Source organism: Coenobita brevimanus, chromosome 106 (genome assembly GCF_032717465.1).
Source record: "Coenobita brevimanus isolate Jiangsu-jjx chromosome 106, ASM3271746v2, whole genome shotgun sequence".
NCBI lineage: Eukaryota > Metazoa > Arthropoda > Malacostraca > Decapoda > Coenobitidae > Coenobita > Coenobita brevimanus.
Genome location: NC_137059.1, coordinates 3,518,687 through 3,538,600, shown reverse-complemented (window position 1 = coordinate 3,538,600; position 19,914 = coordinate 3,518,687). Strand labels below are relative to the sequence as shown.

Below are 19,914 nucleotides of genomic sequence, written 5' to 3'. Positions count from 1 at the left end.
CATTAAGACTGGAATTAATTTTTTCTAAGTCCAACCCTTCCCCTAGAACACGATCCTAGTTGATACCCAGATCCCGCTTGCACTGGTGGGTGAACAAACTTTATCCACGAGTCTGACCGGTTCGGGACAGGAACAGAGGAGGGGAGAATGAAGGAGGATGAGTGGAAGGGAGGGAGGAAGGGAGAATGAGGGAGGGTGTGATGGAGAAGGGAAGGGGGAGAAGGTGAATAAAAGCATGGGATGGAGGGGGAATGAATGAGAGAGAGGGTGGAATAAAGGGAGAGAGGCGGGAAGGTAAGGGAGAAGAAGGGAGGGAGGATGAGAGAGGGTGAGTAAAATGGGGGGAGGGAAGGAGAGAGGGAGAATGGGGGAGGGTAGGTGAGATGGATTGAAGAAAAAGATGAGGACTTGAGAGAGAGAGAGAGAGAGAGAGAGAGAGAGAGAGAGAGAGAGAGACCAATGCCAGTAGTGGTATAGGACAAAAAGAACTTAGTGATGTAATATTGATGACAGAATTCCAATACACTTCACTGTGGAGGGAAGGAGGCGCAGATCTCGTGCCTATCGAGTACACGAGTCATCAAAGTAAACAACCTTGACCTCAAATACAACCCAGAACAGTTCATTTACAACCAGGTCTTTAATTGGGCGAGGAGGGGCAAAGGGGAAACGAAATGGGTCCACTTCTCCGACCGGCGTTCGAATTGATCTCCGGGTCTTCCAGTTTCACGTTTGATGCTCTAACCAATCACTTCAACTTTCGTCAGGTAGTTTTTCGATGGCCTGAAACACCTGTAAAATCTTCCTAACGATTTCTTTGTGACACCTGAGCAAAATCTCCAGACTTCATAAACAGGTAAATAAGATGCTGATAAGATGGTTGCCAAATTAGGATCAAAGTCCATCAATATATCACTGTCTTCCAGAACTCAATGGGAGAGGAGGCTCGTTGGTGGACATGAATTTGTGACCTGCTATTTTCACTGCCTATTTTGATGTCTGGTTTGATGTCACGGTGCCCAAACAAACAAGGCGACAGGGGCGTGGGTGGGGGATCAATTTAGAATCTGGGTTAACAGTTTGAATTGTCTGTAATGAAATGTAGTGGTGGCGAAACGGATGGTGACGGAACGGACTGGTGACGGAACGGACTGGTGACGGAACAGATTGGTGACGGAACGGAGTGGTGACGGAACGGTATATGGTGACGGAACGCAGTGGTGACGGAACGGACTGGTGACGGAACGGAACGGTGACGAAATGGGGGTACTCTCTTACTGTCAGCCTCTTATTATGAGTGTCAGCTAGCGAGTGTCAGGAGTAGAGAGCGAGAGCAGAAACTATGAACCACGATAGCACATCACTCTAATCTTTCCAATCGAACTTGGCCTAGAATTTCCATCCCTTCATCTTGAGTGCTGAACTGGTACCATAAATCAACACTTGAATAGGGTGCTAGTCACGAAGAGGTGCTATGGAATAAATATAGAGGTGTGGTATTGTCAATAATTGCCATTTTCCTCCACAGTTAGGTTTTAAAGTGGTTGTGTAGCAGTGTCAAGGAAAGCATTCTTTTGACATATGCCGGGCAGTAGTTAGGATTCAAAGTAGCTGAGCTTTGAGTGACGAGAAGCCATTACGAGGGTACATTTCTTGACATAGTTACTCCCTGCAGTAGTTATGTTTGGAGGTGGCTGAGTAGTACAAGGTGTCCAGAAACGAGGGTACATCTCATGACAGTTCTCTCTGCTGTAAAGTTGGACGCAGTTGAGTATTGGGTGTGATGAGGAAGCGTTGTGGGACTGACGCAGAGAGGGGGGTATTTGGGCCAAGAGGGGATCGACCCAGGGAGAGAGGGAGAGAGAGGGAGAGTGAGAGAGAGGGGATTAGAAAGACAGAAAGAAAGAGTGAGGGAGAGGGAGAGAGGGGACCGTGAAGAGATGTGGAGGAGGGAGGGAGAAAAAATAGAGAATGAGAGGATATAGGAAGAGGAAGAAACGAGGTCTAGGGAAAAAGGAAAATTAAAGAGAGAAGGAAGGGTTGAAAAGGGGGAAAGGATGGGCAGAGAGAGAGAGAGAGAGAGAGAAGAGGGGGGAGGGACTAGGTAAGGAAGACAGGGTATGAAAAATAGAAAGAATGAGTGAAGGGGAAGGAGGAAGGGAGGGGACAGTGGCCGGAAGGGGACTGAGGAGGAGGGAACAGGAAGAGACTGGAAACTGGAGAGAATCAGAGATAACGAAACCGAAAGAGAGAAAAGGAAGAGGAGAACACTGAAGAGAAAGGAGACAAGGTGTATCGTAATGAGAAGGTCCTGGAGGCGGAAGAGGAAGAAAAAGAAGAGGAGGAGGAGAGAGAGGAAAGAGGAGATGGGGAGGGGGAGGGGGAGGGAATGAAGGAGAACAGGAAGCAGATAAGGAGGAAGAGAAAAGGCAGGAAGAAGAAAGGAAGAGGAGGATAGACAGGACAAGAAAACGTGGAAAGAGGAAGGAAATGAGTTAGAGAGGAGGTCGTTGGAAGGAGACGAGGAGGAGGAAGTTGACGAGGAAGAAGAAAGGAAGAGGAGGAAAGGGAGGAAAGAAATAAGAAGGAAACATGGGGAAAAGAGGAAGAAAAATTAGTTAGAGAAGAGGTCATTTGAGGGGAACAGAAGAATGCAATGTTGATGTACGTTTAACGCCTTACCTACGATGCTGCCTTTTTGGTTGCATGTAACACTCAAGAGGATAGTGAAGTAGAATACGCAGAATAAATCGCTATGGAGGAGGTGTTACAGAATTTCCAGAGCCACTAAGAATACGACTCTTTGACTTGTGACTTGAATATCGTGGACAGAGACATTATACATAAGAAGGAGGATAGGGAAAGTCGACTCCACTCCTACGTGTTACATGAGCTGGCGTTTCTGAGTCTTTTGCGACGCTATACACTGTTTACTCTAACTTGGCCTAAAACAGCCACCTTCCCAACTTCAATACTGAGTTGTAGCAATAGATTAACACTAGAAAATGATGCCAGTCAGGAAGAAATGCTATGGAAAGGAGGCAGAGCTATAGTATTGTTTTATTCTTCCACTGAGCTACGTGAAATAAGATGCAAGTGGACAAATATCTAGGCCAAGTTAGGGTGAGAGGACTATCGTGTATTTTCTGAACACCTGAAGTTTACTGTATAAGAACAACCTCGGTATAGAAATCAAACGGCAGTAAATTTGAGAGGTAAGCAAATACACTTAATTTGCTCTCTGTTATCTTGTTGTTATTTTTTTCTTGGAGGGAACAATTTTCGGGCTCCTGGCCTTTGGTTCCTTCTTCCTTGCATTAAAAAAAACAAAACCTAAAACCACAATTCGACGTCGTGAAAAACAGGACGGGGGGTGGAAGCAAAAAGAGAAAAAGAAAAGAGAAGGAAAGGAAAAGAAGACGAGGAAAAGCGATGTAAAAGAGGCAGAAGGACCGAACAGAGACCAAGATGATTGCCTCTATACCTCAAGAATGTGAACACTTCCTCAAGAAATAGCAAAAATAGGAAATTGAACCGTCCACCTGCTTCCTACTCTGGCCGCCTTACAAATGATTTTTTTTACTTCTTCACGGCCCACCTCTTCCAGATTCTCCTTCCCCCCCCCACACTTTTCTTCCTTGGAAAATGAGAGAGAGAGAGAGAGAGAGAGAGTGGGGGGGGGAAGGGAGGAAGTAGTAGAGACAAGACGATACTGTAATGAGTCAAAACTATAATTCTTTCAATTTAACCGGGCAGAGAGCTTCGTCCTTTTCATCTTATTTCCCGTAACTCTGTGGCAGGATAAGACTATACTACGACTCTACATCCTTTCCATAGCACTTCTTCGTTACTAGTATCTCCAACTACAAGGTTAGATATCTGTCTGTCTATCTATCTATCTATTGCCAAACGCCTCAGTCCCGTAAGAGGTGGCCACAATCAAATCGTCTCCATGTCGCCCTGACCCCCGCCATTTCACTGCCCTGCTCCCAGCTCACAGCCCCCTCTCTCATATACCTCTCCACTCCATCCCTCCATCTCATCCTTGGCCTCCCCCTTCCTCCTCCCCCTTCCACCTCACTCACATACACTCTCCTCGTCAGTCTTTCATTAAATTCTCATGCATAATTGTTCGTTCACATCAGTTTGGCCGAAATTCAAGTCTTTTGCGGGGAATATACTGATCTTTAACTTGGCCCAGCTTTTCGTCCTTTTGCAGCTTATTTCACGTACCTGAACGGAACGGAGAATAATATTGTGGCTCTACATCATCTCCACAGCACTTCTTCGTGACTAGCATCTTATTCTAGCGTTAAATGATTGCTGTAACTCAGAATTCAACATGGAGGGATGGAAATGTTCGGCCAAGTTAAAGTAAAAGGAATACACTTCACGTAGCTCAGTGACAGACAACGCTACAGCCTATGCGTCTTTTCCGTGGCACTTCTTCGTGACTAGCACAATATTCTAGTGTTTATCTCTTGTTAAAGCTTAGCATAAAGGTAGAGAGATGGCAATTTTAAGCCAGTTTAGGGTGAACAGAGCATAGCAGCCTGTCTTAACCTGATTAAATTGTTAGGAAATACCAAAGGAAAGTAAGAGACAATATAAGTAAAAGGTGAGAGAGAGAGAGAGAGAGAGAGAGAGAGAGAGAGAGAGAGAGAGAGAGGGGGGGGGGGTAGGAGAGGAGTGTGAGGGGTTTGGTTGTGGAGGGGTGGGGGGGAGAGAGATAGGCGATGGGTGTGCATGGTTAGGGTGAGGGAGAAAGGGTAGGGGAGAAGGGTAGGGAGGAGGGTGGGGGAGTATGGGAGAGCTGTGGGCGTAGGAGAGAGAGAGAGAGAGAGAGAGAGAGAGATGGGATGAGAGGGGTGTAGGAGAGGAGTGTGAGGGGTTTGGTAGAGGAGGGGTGGGGGGGAGAGAGATAGGCGGTATGCATGGTTAGGGTGAGGGAGAAAGGGTAGGGGAGAAGGGTGGGGAGAAGGGTGGGGGAGTATGGGAGAGCTGTGGGCGTAGGAGAGAGAGAGAGAGAGAGAGAGAGAGAGAGAGAGAGAGAGAGAGAGAGAGAGAGATGGGAAGAGAGGGGTGTAGGAGAGGAGTGTGAGGGGTTTGGTAGAGGAGGGGTGGGGGGGAGAGAGATAGGCGAAGGGTGTGCATGGTTAGGGTGAGGGAGAAAGGGTAGGGAGAAGGGTGGGGAGGAGGGTGGGGGAGTATGGGAGAGCTGTGGGCGTAGGAGAGAGAGAGAGAGAGAGAGAGAGAGGGGAGTGGGAGCATCAGTAGGATTGGAATGAAAGGGTAGGAAGGGGGAGGGGTGGCGAAGGACATGGATAGGGGGTGGGGGAGGGGCTAGGAGAGGGGAGGAGGAAGGGAAGGGATAGGAGAGGGGAGGGGGAGGGGGAGGGGCTAGGAGAGGGGAGGGGAAGAGACTAAGAGAGGATGAGAAGGGGCTACGACAGGGGCTGGAGAGGCTAGCTGTGGGATTGGGAGGGGCTAGGAATGGGGTGGGAAGGGACTAGGAGATGAGTGGGGGAGGAGCTAAGAAAAGGGGAGAGGGGGTTGAAGAGGGAGAGGGGACTAGGACAAGGGGAAGGGGCCAGGAAGAAGGGGAGGGGGCTAGGAAAAGGAGGAGGGGGCTAGGAAAAGGGTGCTACCATCTGGCCAAAGCCGACTCCGATAATCCTCGACGTACCCTGGCGATTCTATTGAGAGAGAGAGAGAGAGAGAGAGAGAGAGAGAGAGAGAGAGAGAGAGAGAAAGAAAGAAAGAGAGAGTAAAACTGTGAGGGATGCAAGCTCTAGAGAGGAGTAAATATGGAGAGAGAAAAATGCTACTTGAGAGAGAAAAGGGAAGAAAGAGAGAAAATGAGAAGAAAATGGAATGGAGGAAAGGAGGAAAGAGAGGAGGGAAATGAGAAAGAGGGAGGGAGAGGAAGGATGTGAAGGGAGGGAGGGAGAAAAAGATGAAGGAAAGAAGGAAAAGAGGAAGGAAAGGAAAAGTAGAAGGAAAACAAGATAAAATGGGAGAGGATTGAAGGATGGAGAGGAAGGAAGAGGGAAGGAGAAGAAGAGAAAGGAAGGGAGGGAAGGAAGGGAGGGAAAATGGAGAGAAACTGGAAGGAGAGAAGAGACATGAGAAGGAAAGGAGGCAAAGGAGAAGGTGAAGAAGAAAGAGGGAAGGGAAAGAAGAGAAGTGAGAGAGATGAACATAAGAGAAGGGAGGGGGAGAAAACGAGGAAGGAAGGAACGAATGATGGAGGAAAGGAAGAAAAACGGGAGGGATGGAGGAAGAAACAAGAGAGGGAAAGGGGAAGAAGAAGATGAAGAAGGAGGAGAAAGAAATGAAGGAGAGGAGGAAAGGAAGGGGGAAAGATGGAGGAAGAAAGAGGGAAGACAGGAAAAAAGGGGAAGGAGAAGATGAAGAGGGGGAGGAGAAAGACTAATGAAGGAGAGGGAGAAAGGGTGGGGGGAGGAAGGGAGGAAGAATAACTAAGACTCTACAACCATCTTATTTTTGTCTTTAAGATCAAGAAAGCATTCCACAAGTCAGAGTCGAAGAAGGAATTCAGCGTCGTAACGAACCTCTCTACCATGGCCGTCTGTGCGACCTCCCCGCTCCTGCCCACCGCCGTCTCCTCCCAGGACAAGCCACACCAGGTCGTCGTCCCTCATGTACAGGTCAGTTTGGGTCATATTGAGGTCAGTAGGGGTCACACAAGGTCGTTTACTCATCAGCTCAGAAGGCTCCCTAACACCTCTTCCTTTGCGATTTATTTTTCCCATATTATATCCTATTATTGTCTTATATATCATCTTATTCTTATTATTCTCATTTATATCATATTATTCTTACATGCACTGGACTGGATATGACTGGTTAACATTCTTCTGTGTACTATTTATGCAGAGTATGGCTATATTAGAAAGGTTTATATAACACAGATGAGGAGAGTATTGTGTATTAACAAAACAAATCACTTAGGAAAAGGTGTTAGGGAGTTTCCTTACCCGACGAGGATAGGGATCTAAGAATGAAGGACTGAGCACAAGATCAGTAAAGAGAAAATGGAAGATTAAATGTAAGATAGTTCGATTAAGAATAAGACTGGGAATTGAACTTAAAATCTTACAGTAAAGTTTTAAATGTGTCTAGGCATCTTGAAACGAATGGATCTTGAATTTAGCCCTGTTATTTTGTTTTTGTTTTTTTTCTTAGAGGGAACAATCTTGCGGGCTGCCAACCTTTGATTCCTTCTTCCTTGCATTAAAAAAATATATAACTCCTACAAGTAAGAATAATGCTGGAAGATTGGACATAGCGTGACAATGTAAGAATAGATTTACTGAAGCTTGGTTGTGTGGTCAGGCGAGGCATGAGAGGCGGAGGGTGAGGTGGCGTCGGGGGATAATATGGTGCTGCTGCCTTCCCACCATAAGCACCAAGGCGAGTCAGAACTATACTCCTTTTGCTCTAACTTGGCCTAAAAATGCAACCTCTGTCTCTTGAATGCTGAGCTGTAACAGTAGATTAGCAATAGAATATGGTGCTACTCACGAAAAAGTGCAGTGAGAAGGATGTAGAGCCGTAGCATTGCCTTTTTCTGCTTCTGAGCTACGAAAATGTTACAAAAGGACGAAAATCGGGGCCAAGTTAAGATGAAAACAGTATAGTCCTGTGGCTGTACCTGAACCACTTTGTACCTGCTTTGGATCCTGTAGATTTACAAAGTTCCAGCTGTACTATTCAAATATCTGTACGGTCAGATTCAAAAGTCATGTCTCCTCTCGTGCCTCTGTCTCCACGGCCTTGTAAACTAATGTGCTGTCCTGCAGTAAATGACTCTTACGATACTGATCTGAGACTAAATGAATCAGTGTCGTTTGCCGCGGATTCGCCACACTCATTTTTAGAGGACATGGAGGAAAAAGCAGGCGAAGGACAGGACTTTTGATGTCGATTGTACTTAAATAAAGTTTCTAGTTGCTCTTTACAATTTCTAGATGTGTTTTTCAAGTGGATTTATCTCATTAAGATTTCTGGCTGCTTTATATGAATGGCTATTGATCTAGATGCTGTATTTAAGTAGCTGCTGGTCGCCATACTTTGCATAAATAACGTACAAAAGGATATTAACCGGGCATATCCAAAAATAAATCGGTAAGGAAGAGGTGCTAGGGAGTTTCCTTAACCCCCGGGGATACGAGCCCTTGACTTCTTATAATTGTAAAGGTAACTACAGGTATAACGATGCCATTTCAATTTTCTTCTCTGTATGTATGCTAGAGGATTATCATACCTTCTATAATTTTTGTGGTTGATACAATTTGGCATCAATCTTTTTTCTTTTTAACATCTGAACTGTATCATGTATTTTTATGTAGCTTTTAGGCAACAGATGTAGTGATAGAGGAGAGGGAAGCTGATATTAAGAGACTGATCACAGCTGAGGTAGTGAACAGTGTCAATTTTTTTTGAGTCACACTGAGAGAGACATCAGTGATCTTCCAAATGACTTACAGACATGTCACAAAAACACACCTGCTAATACCATCAATCTAGTTCTGAAAGAGGTTTAGTTAACTTATTTAGCATACAGGAGAGGATGTAATATTAGTGGCCAAGCAGGAACATGTGTAGCGTGGTACTCCTGCATGGGAAGACAGACAGGGAGGTGAAGGGCAGCTATAACTCTCAATATTTCTTTTATAAACAACTTTGACTTTTCCACCATTCTTCTTATTGTTTTCTCACTTCATCGGTCCTCAACAGGAAGATGGAAGAGTGAACTGGAGCTCTTATTAATCCCGTTTCATCTGCATTTTTTCTTCCATAACAAAGGAGGGAGAGTCAGGTAAAATATTCAACAAAACCCAGATCAGAAAGAGGTACTGGAAGTTGCTAGGCCAGGTTGGGAAATGAAAACTAGCCCTGGAAAACCTGGTGACCTGTGGCTGGTCGAGACGTAAAATTACACACACGCAGGTCAGTACCCTGCCGGGCTAATGTAATGACCAAGGATATTCTGTGGACCTTCCTTGTAGTACAGGTGAAGCAGGACCCCCTGTTCTCTCTTGAGCCACCTGCAAGCACCACCCCAGCACCTGCCCCAATCTGCCCTGCTCAAGCTCACTTCAAAGGGGAGTTCTAACTCGAACTCCCTTTTGGACACTACTGCTTCATCCTCTTCACAATCTTCTACCAAGCCAGACAGCAATTCTCAAGCTCCACTAAGCCAAACAACATCCCATCTTCACCAGAAGCTCATAGCTGCTTTGTTGCTGCCTGAAGAGAAGCAGACATCAGTGAAGAGCTTCAGTGAGTCTTGGTTCAAAGTAGTGTTTAGTTTGCCCAGTAGAAGAAGACTTAGAAGGGCATGAGACCTCTTCAAAAAAAGGTTGCATACCTTCTTCAAGTGACACAGATCAACCAACACCTCATGAGTCAGGGAACATAGAGTCGTTTATTGCACCACCTTAGGACTAGAGGCCCTGGCAGAGAACCTCAGTGAACGGCAGAGTGATAGCCTCGTACATGCTGGACTGGATGCACCTTTTGGTTAACCATCTTTGTCAGAGGGTACAAGAGAGATAAGATGCCCACCTTCCCATGGAAAGGTACAGACTGAAGTTGCTTTCCCTCCCCCTGACACTACATCTGGGAACATAATGCACCTCACACTGTATCATTTCTACATAAACTGTATTCTTGTACACCCGTCAAGGACGTATTGCCTCACAGGAGTTCAAGTGAAATGAATTTAACAAAAATCCATCAGCCACATCTTGTGTATTAAATTGCTTCCTCAGATTATGTAGCATCCTGTACTGTGTTACTGTATATACAATTTTAATTACTGAGAATATTGCACGTACATTACAGAGAGACCCTTATGTCACTGTTTCGTCTATGTTTCAGAATGCTGTGTGTGGTAAGTGGCATGATGCTACTTTGGAAGTGTACGTCTGTTCGCATTTGTGACCTCATTAAAGATAAGCGTGTTTACCTGTCATACCAGTCAGTCTCACCGCTTGTTATAATAGATACTAAGCTCTTTTTTATATAAGAAATTTAGGTTGGTGGAACGATATTATTAAGTGACAGAACAGAACAGATCATAGTTATTAAAGCTGAACATATACCATAGTATTTCACATTTTTTCATCTCGTATTAAAAAATGTAAAGTACAGCCCATTCTCGACACTTTTCACTGATTGGACTTAATATAAACGGTGATTCTTGTGTAAGTTTTAATGTATATTGTCGAATAGGTGGATGTCAGGATTCCAAGGGCTTGAATAGCGAGTGTATGGGAGTGTGGCCCATTCATTAAGCCCAATTTTTGTATCTCATTCTATCATTTCTTTTCCCCTCTCTCTAATCCCTACCTCACCTCACCATAGGCCAGGAAATGAGGTCTGGATGATGATGATGATAATGATTTTAATGATGATGATGATGATGATGATGATAATGATGATGGTAGGTGCGATGGTATTATGATGCTATTACTGTTATCTCTGAGTTAATGACGTGCGTTTTGCGGCAGGTGACAGTAGTGAAAATACCTGGTATGAATTGTGATTGGTGTGCTGGTATTATGCTGGTGTTACTCTTATCTTTAGTTACTTTTATCTCTTATTCTTATCTTTATTTTTATCTCGTTACCCTTATCTTTAGTTACTTTTGTCTCTTGTTGATGTTATTTATTTTTCCACAGGTGACGGAAGTGAAGGTGCCTGACTGCTATGAAGATCCCGAGGATATACTTTCCCGTCTTCCCCCACCACCTCCCCCACCAGTGCCCCCAGAGGACCCCCCATCCCCCACCAAGTCCCCCAGGAAGCAGTCATCAAGCAAGCAATCCCCCAGCTCCCCCACCCCTCCAACCTCACCCCCAACCTCTCCCCCTGACTCCCCCACCAAGAATCCCTCATCTTCAGGGTCCGACTCAGAAGCCAAAAGTAATGGATCAGCGAAGGGCGTCACGTCAGCGAGTAAACAGCCTTTCAGTAATACGAAAAAGAGAAAATAAATCGCCCTCTGGAATTTTTTAAGGCAGTCCTGTGTTTCTAAGTAGCTAGAGATCGAGCAGTTTTTATTCATCATTTACGTGAGTGTAGCTAAAGCTTTATAAATGCATCTTGATTTTAGAATATGATGTAGTTTGTTAGGTCGAAGATATAGACCACAAGGGCTAGATATTTTAACTGTATACAACATTTTTCATGCATATAATTATACTTCATATACGTGTAAATAATGTATACTTATTATAACATATTCTTAATGGATACATACGTCACTGAGTAGACTGAATATTATTTTTTTGCGGTACTAAAAGAACTAGATTTATCTGACATTTACCAGTTCACACACAAATTACAGGAAGTTATCGTAGTTAAAAATGAAGTGGTTTTCTCCTAGTCATGTAGAGATTTATATAAGTGTTTTAAGAAGTGTGAAGTTTTAATGGTGAGTGGAAGAAGGTGAATGGAAGGGAGTGACGAGTGGAGAGGTGGAAAAAGAAGTTGAGTGGAGGAACGGAGTGGAAAAGTAAAAGGAAACTGAATGGAGGAACGGGATACAGGAAAAATTAAGTGGAGGGACTAAGTGGATGGAAATGAGTAGATTAAATCAAGTGGAGAAAGAGTGGAAGAGTCCATGGATGGGTTAAGTGGAAGAAAATGAGTGAGGAAAAGATGAGTGGAGGAGACTGTAGTGAGGGACTGAGTAGACGAAAGTAATTTACATGGCAAAGTGGAAGAGGCAAATTAAATTTCTCATCTCTTAAGAGGTAGATTGGAATTTCCTACCCCATTATAAAACAGATAAGGAAAAAAATACCAGAGGACACGTACGCTACACAAAATTTACCTTCGTGTGTATTGATGTGTCAGTCTGGGTGTATTGATGTGTCTGTGTGGGTGTATTGATGTGTCTGTGTGGGTGTATTGATGTGTCAGCGTGGGTGTATTGATGTGTCAGTGTGGGTGTATTGATGTGTCTGTGTGGGTGTATTGATGTGTCAGCGTGGGTGTATTGATGTGTCAGTGTGGGTGTATTGATGTGTCTGTGTGGGTGTAGAATTAATATGTCCAAGTTTTTATTCAGTAAGCCATACAGGGTGTGAGAAAAGAGTATGCAGCATGAGATGCAGGGTGTGGCAGTGTGAAGTGTGCTTGTGTGATGTGTGCTAATGTGAGGTGTGGCAATGTGAGGTGTGCTAATATGAAAGTGTGAGGTATGGTAATGTGAGATGTGGCAGTGTGAGGTGTGCTAGTGTGAAGTGGGGCAGTGTGAGGTGTGACAGTGTGAGGTGTGGCAGTATGGGATGTGGCAGTGCGAGGTGTGACAGTGTGAGGTGTGGCAGTATGAGGTGTGACGATGTGAGGTGTGGCAGTATGAGGTGTGGCAGTATGAGGTGTGGCAGTGTGAGGTGTGGCAGTGTCAGGTTTGCAGTGAAAGGGTGAGTGAGCGACTGATAGTAGGTGAATTAGTGAATGAGTGAGTGAATAAGTGAATGATTGACAATGGCCGGGTGAGTGAATGACAGAAAGTGAATTAATAATTAAATGAATGGTGAATGTGATCATTTCTGTGTTAAAATGACGGTTCGGCTCACATGATATTGTTATTTGTTATCTCATACCGCAAAAATAACCAGCTCATTCAGTCAGACTTCAGGTGTGTGTGTGTGTGTGTGTGTGTGTGTGTGTGTGTGTGTGTGTGTGTGTGTGTGTGTGTGTGTGTGTGTGTGTGTGTGTGATATTGGCCACAGGAGACTTGGGTTCATATACTCGTCGGTTAAAGAAGCTCCTTAACACCTTTTCCTTAGCGATTTATTTTTGAGTGATTAATATCCTTTTTGTGAGGTTTTTATGTAAAGTATGGCGATAATGAAGGATTTATATAACACAGAAGACAGTTAAGATGCACTAAAATAAATCGATCAGGAACAGGTGTTAGGGAGCTTCCTTGACCTACGAGATTATGGCCCTTGGTATGTTGGTATGCGGTATATTCCGCCACCCCAACCACGCTAAAGGACTGATTATATTTCAGTGTGTATAAAAATATGTTTGATATGTTTGTGTGTGTATATTAATGATTAAAGAAAGAGTGATATGCTGGAGTGTGTATAATATTTGCTAGACTTGATGGAGTGTGCAGAATCCTAGCCTGATATACCGGAGAGAGAGAGAGAGAGAGAGAGAGAGAGAGAGAGAGAGATTTTACGTAAAGTTGGCAAAGTGCAATACTGGTTTAACCCCTTCAGTACGAGAGATTCTTGAATATCACCAGCCTCAGCACTAAAAGCAATGACTTCCTCTTAGTAGTAGCAGTAGTAGTAGTAGTAACAGTACTAGTAGTAGTAGTAGTAGTAGTAATCGTAATAGTAGTAGTAGCAGTCCACCATCCTTCATTCAGGTGGACAGGGAGGGAGTTGAGGGACTTTTGTATAGCCAGGCACGGGAGCCGAATGGATACATCAGTGTCACCACGTGAAGGCTTCCCTCTCAGGCACCAGACATCCTCGTACTGAAGGGGTTAATTTCACTGTGCATCAGGCGTTCCTCTGTACCGATCAGACTCGATGGAAAAGTTTGTTCGAGTGCATTGTTAAGCTGTATATAACCGACTCTAGTTAGTAATTTAGAAATCGCGTTTATAATGTTTGATGTTTGATAATCTATGACTCAATCTCTTCACTACAATGACCTTTTTTTATTATTCTTCAAGCCACCTCCAGATGGGTTTTAAGACTCCGTAGCACTGCGTCCTAAGCGATTTTGTCTGCACATTAAACCTTAGTCTCTTCTTTATACTCTTGATGCAAACGATAACTATATAAAAAAGAACTATGCGAGGGTCAAGGTATAATATGCAAAAACAAATCACTGGTATAAGACCTAAAATAAATCGCTAAGGGAAAGGTGCTAGGAGGCTATGAGTCAGCCAGTAGGGGTTGGAAAGGCTACATCTAACTCCTCAAGGTCGAAAAATCTCCCCCAAAGCTGAGGAAAATCGTCTGGAGGAAGAGAGACCAGAAAAAATGTCTTAGTGATGAAGAGATTGTCAATATTAATTCCTAAAAATCATATACTCCATATTTTTCAAAGTTCGATTTAACTGTATAATTGAAGTAAAAAATCTGCCATGTTTTACTGTGAGGGACTGGCTCTAGGTGGCATTGGGAGGCTTCGTAGTGCCTGTTTTTAAGCGATTTATTCTGTACATAACACCTGTTTAATCTCTTACTTGTCGCTGATGAGAAGTGCTTTGTGACCGTGATTGTGTGTGTGTGTGTGTGTGTGTGTGTGTCTGTCTGTCTGTCTGTCTGTCTGTTTGTGTCTGTTAGTGTTTATTCCTTCGTGTGTGTGTGTGTGTGTGTGTGTTTTTTTTATGTGTCCGACTCAGGGCATAGGCTTTACAGCCTGCTATCAAGGCCCAGCAGTCCTCCTACATACCATACACCTCTACATGTCACCACTTCTGCGCTAACACCCACCGTCCATATTGAATACATGCTAGGGCTGTCTCATACAGGACTGGTGTATTGGTATTAGCGGGGGTATTTTTACGACATGTCGGCGGGTCTTCTGGTAGATCAATAAAGCCTGATTTAATGAAATTCAAATCCTTAAACTGTTCCCTGCCCCAGCCGGGATTCGAACCTGGGTCCGGTAGGACTGCAGGCCACCTCTCTACCGATTGAGCTGTGTGTGTGTGTGTGTGTGTGTGCTCTTGCAAACCCCTCACATTTTTTTCACATCAAGTCGTGGTTACATGAAATTCAGTGAACCTTTGTTATGAGGTATGAACGAATCTCCTTGGTTACTAGTCAAATTAATCCTCCAATCTGCTATTTACTGAGCTGGAAGGGTTTATGGATCTTTGTCAGCTGAAAATAACCCTACTATAGAAAAATAAATGCACAGGACTGGCACAGTCTGCTGGTTCGGGCGCGTGGCAGTAGAAGTAGAACGTGATTAATGATGAAAGGCAGATACGTATAATACACGAGAAAGCATCACTGTAGTGGAGATTCAGCTTTATATTCAGATCACTCCCTCTATCCTGTGGCTGTACGGAAAATATCATGGTTTAATGTGCAAAGTAAATCGCTAAGAGGCACGTGCTTCGGAGTCTTCCAAGCCACATAGAATACTACCCAAAATTTCATGTAACTTTTTTGCAACCCTTACCATTGATCATATTAACCCCTTCAGCCCCTGGACGTCATTTTGATTTTTTGTTTTTTTTCAGGCGATTTTATTCAGCTTTGGATTTTTCGAACTGCACTAAAAACTCACTGGTGGTATCTTGTGTGTTTATGGGACGGCTGAGTCTGCTGGTGTGGGCGTGGGTGTAGCACAGGGGGGGTAGAAAATGGGTAAACGATTCAGGGTAGACTTTGATAACTGAGCGGTACCAGCAACACAGGAAGGCTTTTAAAATCGTAAATGTAAAAACTATATGCTTTTTTTTTTTGTCTATATAGGTCTTGCAAAGGTGCCGAGATAATTTTCTGAGGCGAGCATACGTGGCCAGGATTTTTAAAAACGTAAATTTAAATGTAATATACTTTTTTCGATGTGGTTTATGTCAAGTGTCTTTCTGGTGACTGCTGGAAATGTTGGGAGGGAGAGAGAGAGAGAGAGAGAGGTTAAAATTCTCTCTCTCTCTCTCTCTCTCTCTCTCAACATTTCCACTTGTTTCAATGGATTTTTTACATACTGAGTTTATTCATCAATTTATTTCCACGAGGTACTTAAGAAAATTAAAAAAAAAATAAAATCGACCTGGAACGAGCAAGAACAAGCCATCATCTTGCTAATGGGGTCAAAATCACCTTCATTAACCCCTACAATTACCCCTTAATGACTTGGTTTTTTCTCATTCCCATCGATTTTTATTTCATGCCAGGGATAAATCGCTTAGGAAATGGTGTTACGGAGCCTCCTAATACTGACCAGATTAGGGTTTATGATGTGATGGAGTAGAAATGAAGGTAGAATAGCCACTGTGAAGGTAGGCTAGCTTTCTACTCCTTTATATTTGAGGGAAATTCTGCTTTCTACTGCCACAAGGAGAGTAGGTTAGTTTCAATCCCTGATTCTACCCCTATAACTCAAGGTGAAGGGCTAATGTGAGAGGCTGTTACCCATTTTATATATCTCGACTTAGAGTTTTTTTCGTGGATGTTAAAAATATATATAACGTCTTTTTTTTTTATATATTCATGTTACTCATCCCTCAACCCCTTCACTCTTGCGATTCATTTTATTCATGCCACCCCAAGACGATTTTTTTATTCAGCCCCCTCGTAGCGAAGGGGTTGAAAAAGGCTATATTTTAACCCCCCCCCACTTCGAAAATTCTCTCTCCATGGGTGAAAAAAAAACTAGTCTGAAGATGATTGTAATAATTTAAAACGCATCGTCAGAGTGAAGGGTTTAATTCAAGCCTTCATGGCGGTCTGACTCTCTCTCTCTCTCTCTCTCTCTCTCTAACCACACATATATCTCCCTGCATCCATCCCTATCTATCTATCCATCTACACATCCACTCATTTCCTTTAGCTACATCTCGTTAATCCATCGCGAATTTTCCCCATTGTTAATTGTTGACTTAATATATATATCTAATAAATCCCCCAATGTAATCACAAATCCCCCAAATCCCACGTCGGAAATGTTAAGTGCAGTTAATTACACTTTCATGTCGAATTTTGTCTGGTTTATCAGCAAAGACAAATATTAATAAACTTTTGAATACCGTGCTGGTCTTTTTATTACCTCTTCCTTATTTTTGGCATTATCTGTCTATCTGTCTATTTATCTGTCTAACTATCCATCTATCTATCTATCTATTCCCAGAAGCCTCAATCCCATAAAGGGTGGCCGCAGGCAAATATCCTCCATGTCGCCCTATCACTTCTCATTTAACTGTCCTGCTTCCAGTTCACACACCCCTCTCTCATCTCTTCACCCCATCCCTCCATCTCATCCTCGGTCTCCTCCTCCCCTCTTTTTCTCTACGTGCCTCACATACACTCCTCTAGTCAGTCTCTTATGCTGATGTATAGCTACCGGCGGGAGTTACCTGCACCAAACATGACTATAATAAAGTTACTAAAAAGCATTGCACCTTCCACCCACACCTTCCCACAATCCTCTCACTACTCAGCTACACTTGTCTGCTTGCCTCTTTGCTCCTGTCTTTGCCTTGATGAGATTAAAAAAACAACAAACACTATATGAGAGGAGGTGTCAGGACTCTAAGATATCATAACACACTACATACTAGCTGATTATGAGAGGTGAAATCATAGTTTTTTTAATGTGACAAAGAAGATTATTAGAAACCTTCCATGTCTCCAGTCCTTCCTGTAAATAAAATCATGGTTACGACAGGAATCCTCTCTCTCCCCATCCCCTCTCTTTCCCTCCTCCTCTCTCTCTCTCCCTCCTCCTCCTCCTCTCACTTCTCCCTCCTCCCTGCTTCTCCTCTTTTTCCTCATTCCTTACCACTCGTCCCCTTCTCCTTCCCTTCCCCTTCCTCTTCTACTTTTCTCCCTCCTGCTCTCCCCTCTCACCTAATCCCCCTTTCCTTCTCCCCTCCATTCCTCCTCCATATATTCCTCCTTCCTCCTTCACCCCTTCCTCTCTCTACCATTCACGCCTCTCATCTTTCCTCCTTTTTTCCACTTTGCCCACCTCTCTTCTCCCTCCTCTCTTTCCGGGCCAATTTCCCCTCCTCCTCTCCCTCCCTTCTTCCCCCTAACACCCCTCACCCTCACCCCACCCTTAGACACATGTATCGTAACACCTGCGTCTATTACTAACCCATCCATTTAGTCAACTCTATCTATAATTTCAAAGTATGTGCGTGTTAAATCTCTCTCTCTCTCTCTCTCTCTCTCTCTCTCTCTCTCTCTCTCTCTCTCTCTCTCTCTCTCTCTCACCGCTCGCTGGCTCAGTGGTAGCGTTCTCGCTTGCCATCTGGTAGACGGGAGTTCGCGCCTCGCTCAGGTTGAGAAAAGTTTCACTGACGAAGTGGGTGGTTACTGTCCCCCTTGAGCAAGGGGACGGGTGTGTGAGTGTGTGAAGGTCACAGCCTTGCCCTTAGATCGGACTATATGAGCTCTCAGCTCCCTTCCGGGAGGGTAAAAGCTGACGATCACGACCATCAGGTGATCCTGACCGACCCGGTGAATTACACACACACACACACACACACACACACTTATTAACTCTCTCAGTCTCTTATATTTCACTCTCAGCTCAGTAAAATCGCCCATCTTTAGTTACACAAAGTACTAGCCTAATATTGACACGAGAATGTAACCCTATATCCAACCAAAAGACTGCAGGTGTGTGTGTGTGTGTGTGTGTGTGTGTGTGTGTGTGTGTGTAGTGAGGCAGGTGGGGGTGATAAGGATACACGTCAGCGTAATGTGAAAGCTTCCCAGGTGTGCTCACGTTATTCAAAAAGATCTTATTAATTCACAGGATAAACTAGAGAGGTATTCAGACAGTATACCGATGCCACCTGCACTTTGACCTTGATTCGTGACCTTGACCTTTGACCGATCTGCATCTAAATTCCATTACTGCTTCCCAGACACACGCAAAATTTATGTGCCAAATTTGAACCAGATCGTATTAGACGCTCATGAGATATTTTGCTAACATATGTGCTTAGAGAGAAACATATATAGAACTAGACTCGACCATAATAGTTACCCTTTCGGTGGAGCAGCTGCAGCGTCCACCCGGGAACCAAATCTCATATTTCCCTGCACCTCGCCGTGGGAAGGACACTGGTCTGACCCTGGTGAGGCGCTGTCTACAACAAGGGGACACCTGCTCCCTAATCAATGTATGTACTGTACTCTACCTGCAAGACGGCCCCTCAGAGGCAGTTGCTTACCTGTAATCGATGGGTCTGCTCAGAAAGAGATTGGAGTTAAGCGACGACAACAACAAAAACAACATCAACAACATCAACAAAACAACAACAGCAACAACAACAACAACTCCTCCTCTTGCTACTACTACCACTACTAATGCTCCCTGTTTCTCCCCTGCTCAGATATGAAAATCGCACTGGTAATAGTCATCTTCCTTAATGACACGTGTAGTTGATAGGCACAGGTGTAATTTAACCAAGAGCAGGTATCATTAAGCTGACATAAACACAGGCTGTGAGTCATGGTCCAGGTGTTTGTCCCTCACGCACACTCACTCCCCACACACACACACACCACACCCCATCACCCTCAGTCGCCAATACACCTCTCACAAGTTCACATTCCACACTGCCTGGGTGTCGCTGTTCTGAAGGAGTGAAGAGAGTAAAGAGTAAACAAGAGGTGAGTGTTTATTCTTGTAAGAGGTGAGACTTATTTGTGAAGATTCAATCAACAAAGTATTTTTTTCTTTGTTTAAATACTGGATCCGTGGAAAAATCACTTGAATTCTTTGATAACTTTACATGTCTCTGTATGTCTGCCATATTTTTCAGTACAGAAAAGAGAGGAAAATTATAAAACGTGCAGAAGAGAGGAAATATTAAAAAGGAGAGAGAGGAAAATTTTAAAAGCACAAAAGAAAGGACAAACCTTAAAATTACAAAAAAATATTTTTTTTAAGTACACGAGAGAGGAAAATTTTTAAAGTATAGAAGAGAGAGGAAAATGTTAAAAGGACAAAAGAGAGGGAATTTTTTTAAAAGTACAGAAGAGAGATTTTTTTTCTTTAATAGAGAAGAGAATGGGAAATTGATAAAGCATACAGGAAGAATTATATCATACTCAGAAATAAAATAAATCCAAGGGGGCGAATAGCAACGTGAGAAACCATTGATTAACAGAGGAAGATATTTTTTGCTCAGGTGTGTAGACATCAATTAAA

The 19,914-nt window shown here is 43.7% G+C and overlaps 1 protein-coding gene across 1 annotated transcript in view; it reads left to right on the top strand.

Annotated features, from left to right (window-relative positions):
- LOC145416493 (uncharacterized) overlaps positions 1-15,633 on the top strand; it is a 164,568-nt gene extending 148,935 nt beyond the window's left edge. The window contains exons 8-10 of the mRNA XM_080285449.1: positions 6,519-6,671; positions 10,713-14,389; positions 14,713-15,633. Coding sequence (XP_080141575.1) covers positions 6,519-6,671; positions 10,713-11,027 — 468 coding nt within the window. The 3' untranslated portion in view covers positions 11,028-14,389; positions 14,713-15,633. The remainder of the gene's footprint in view (positions 1-6,518; positions 6,672-10,712; positions 14,390-14,712) is intronic.
- Positions 15,634-19,914: the final 4,281 nt, after the last annotated feature.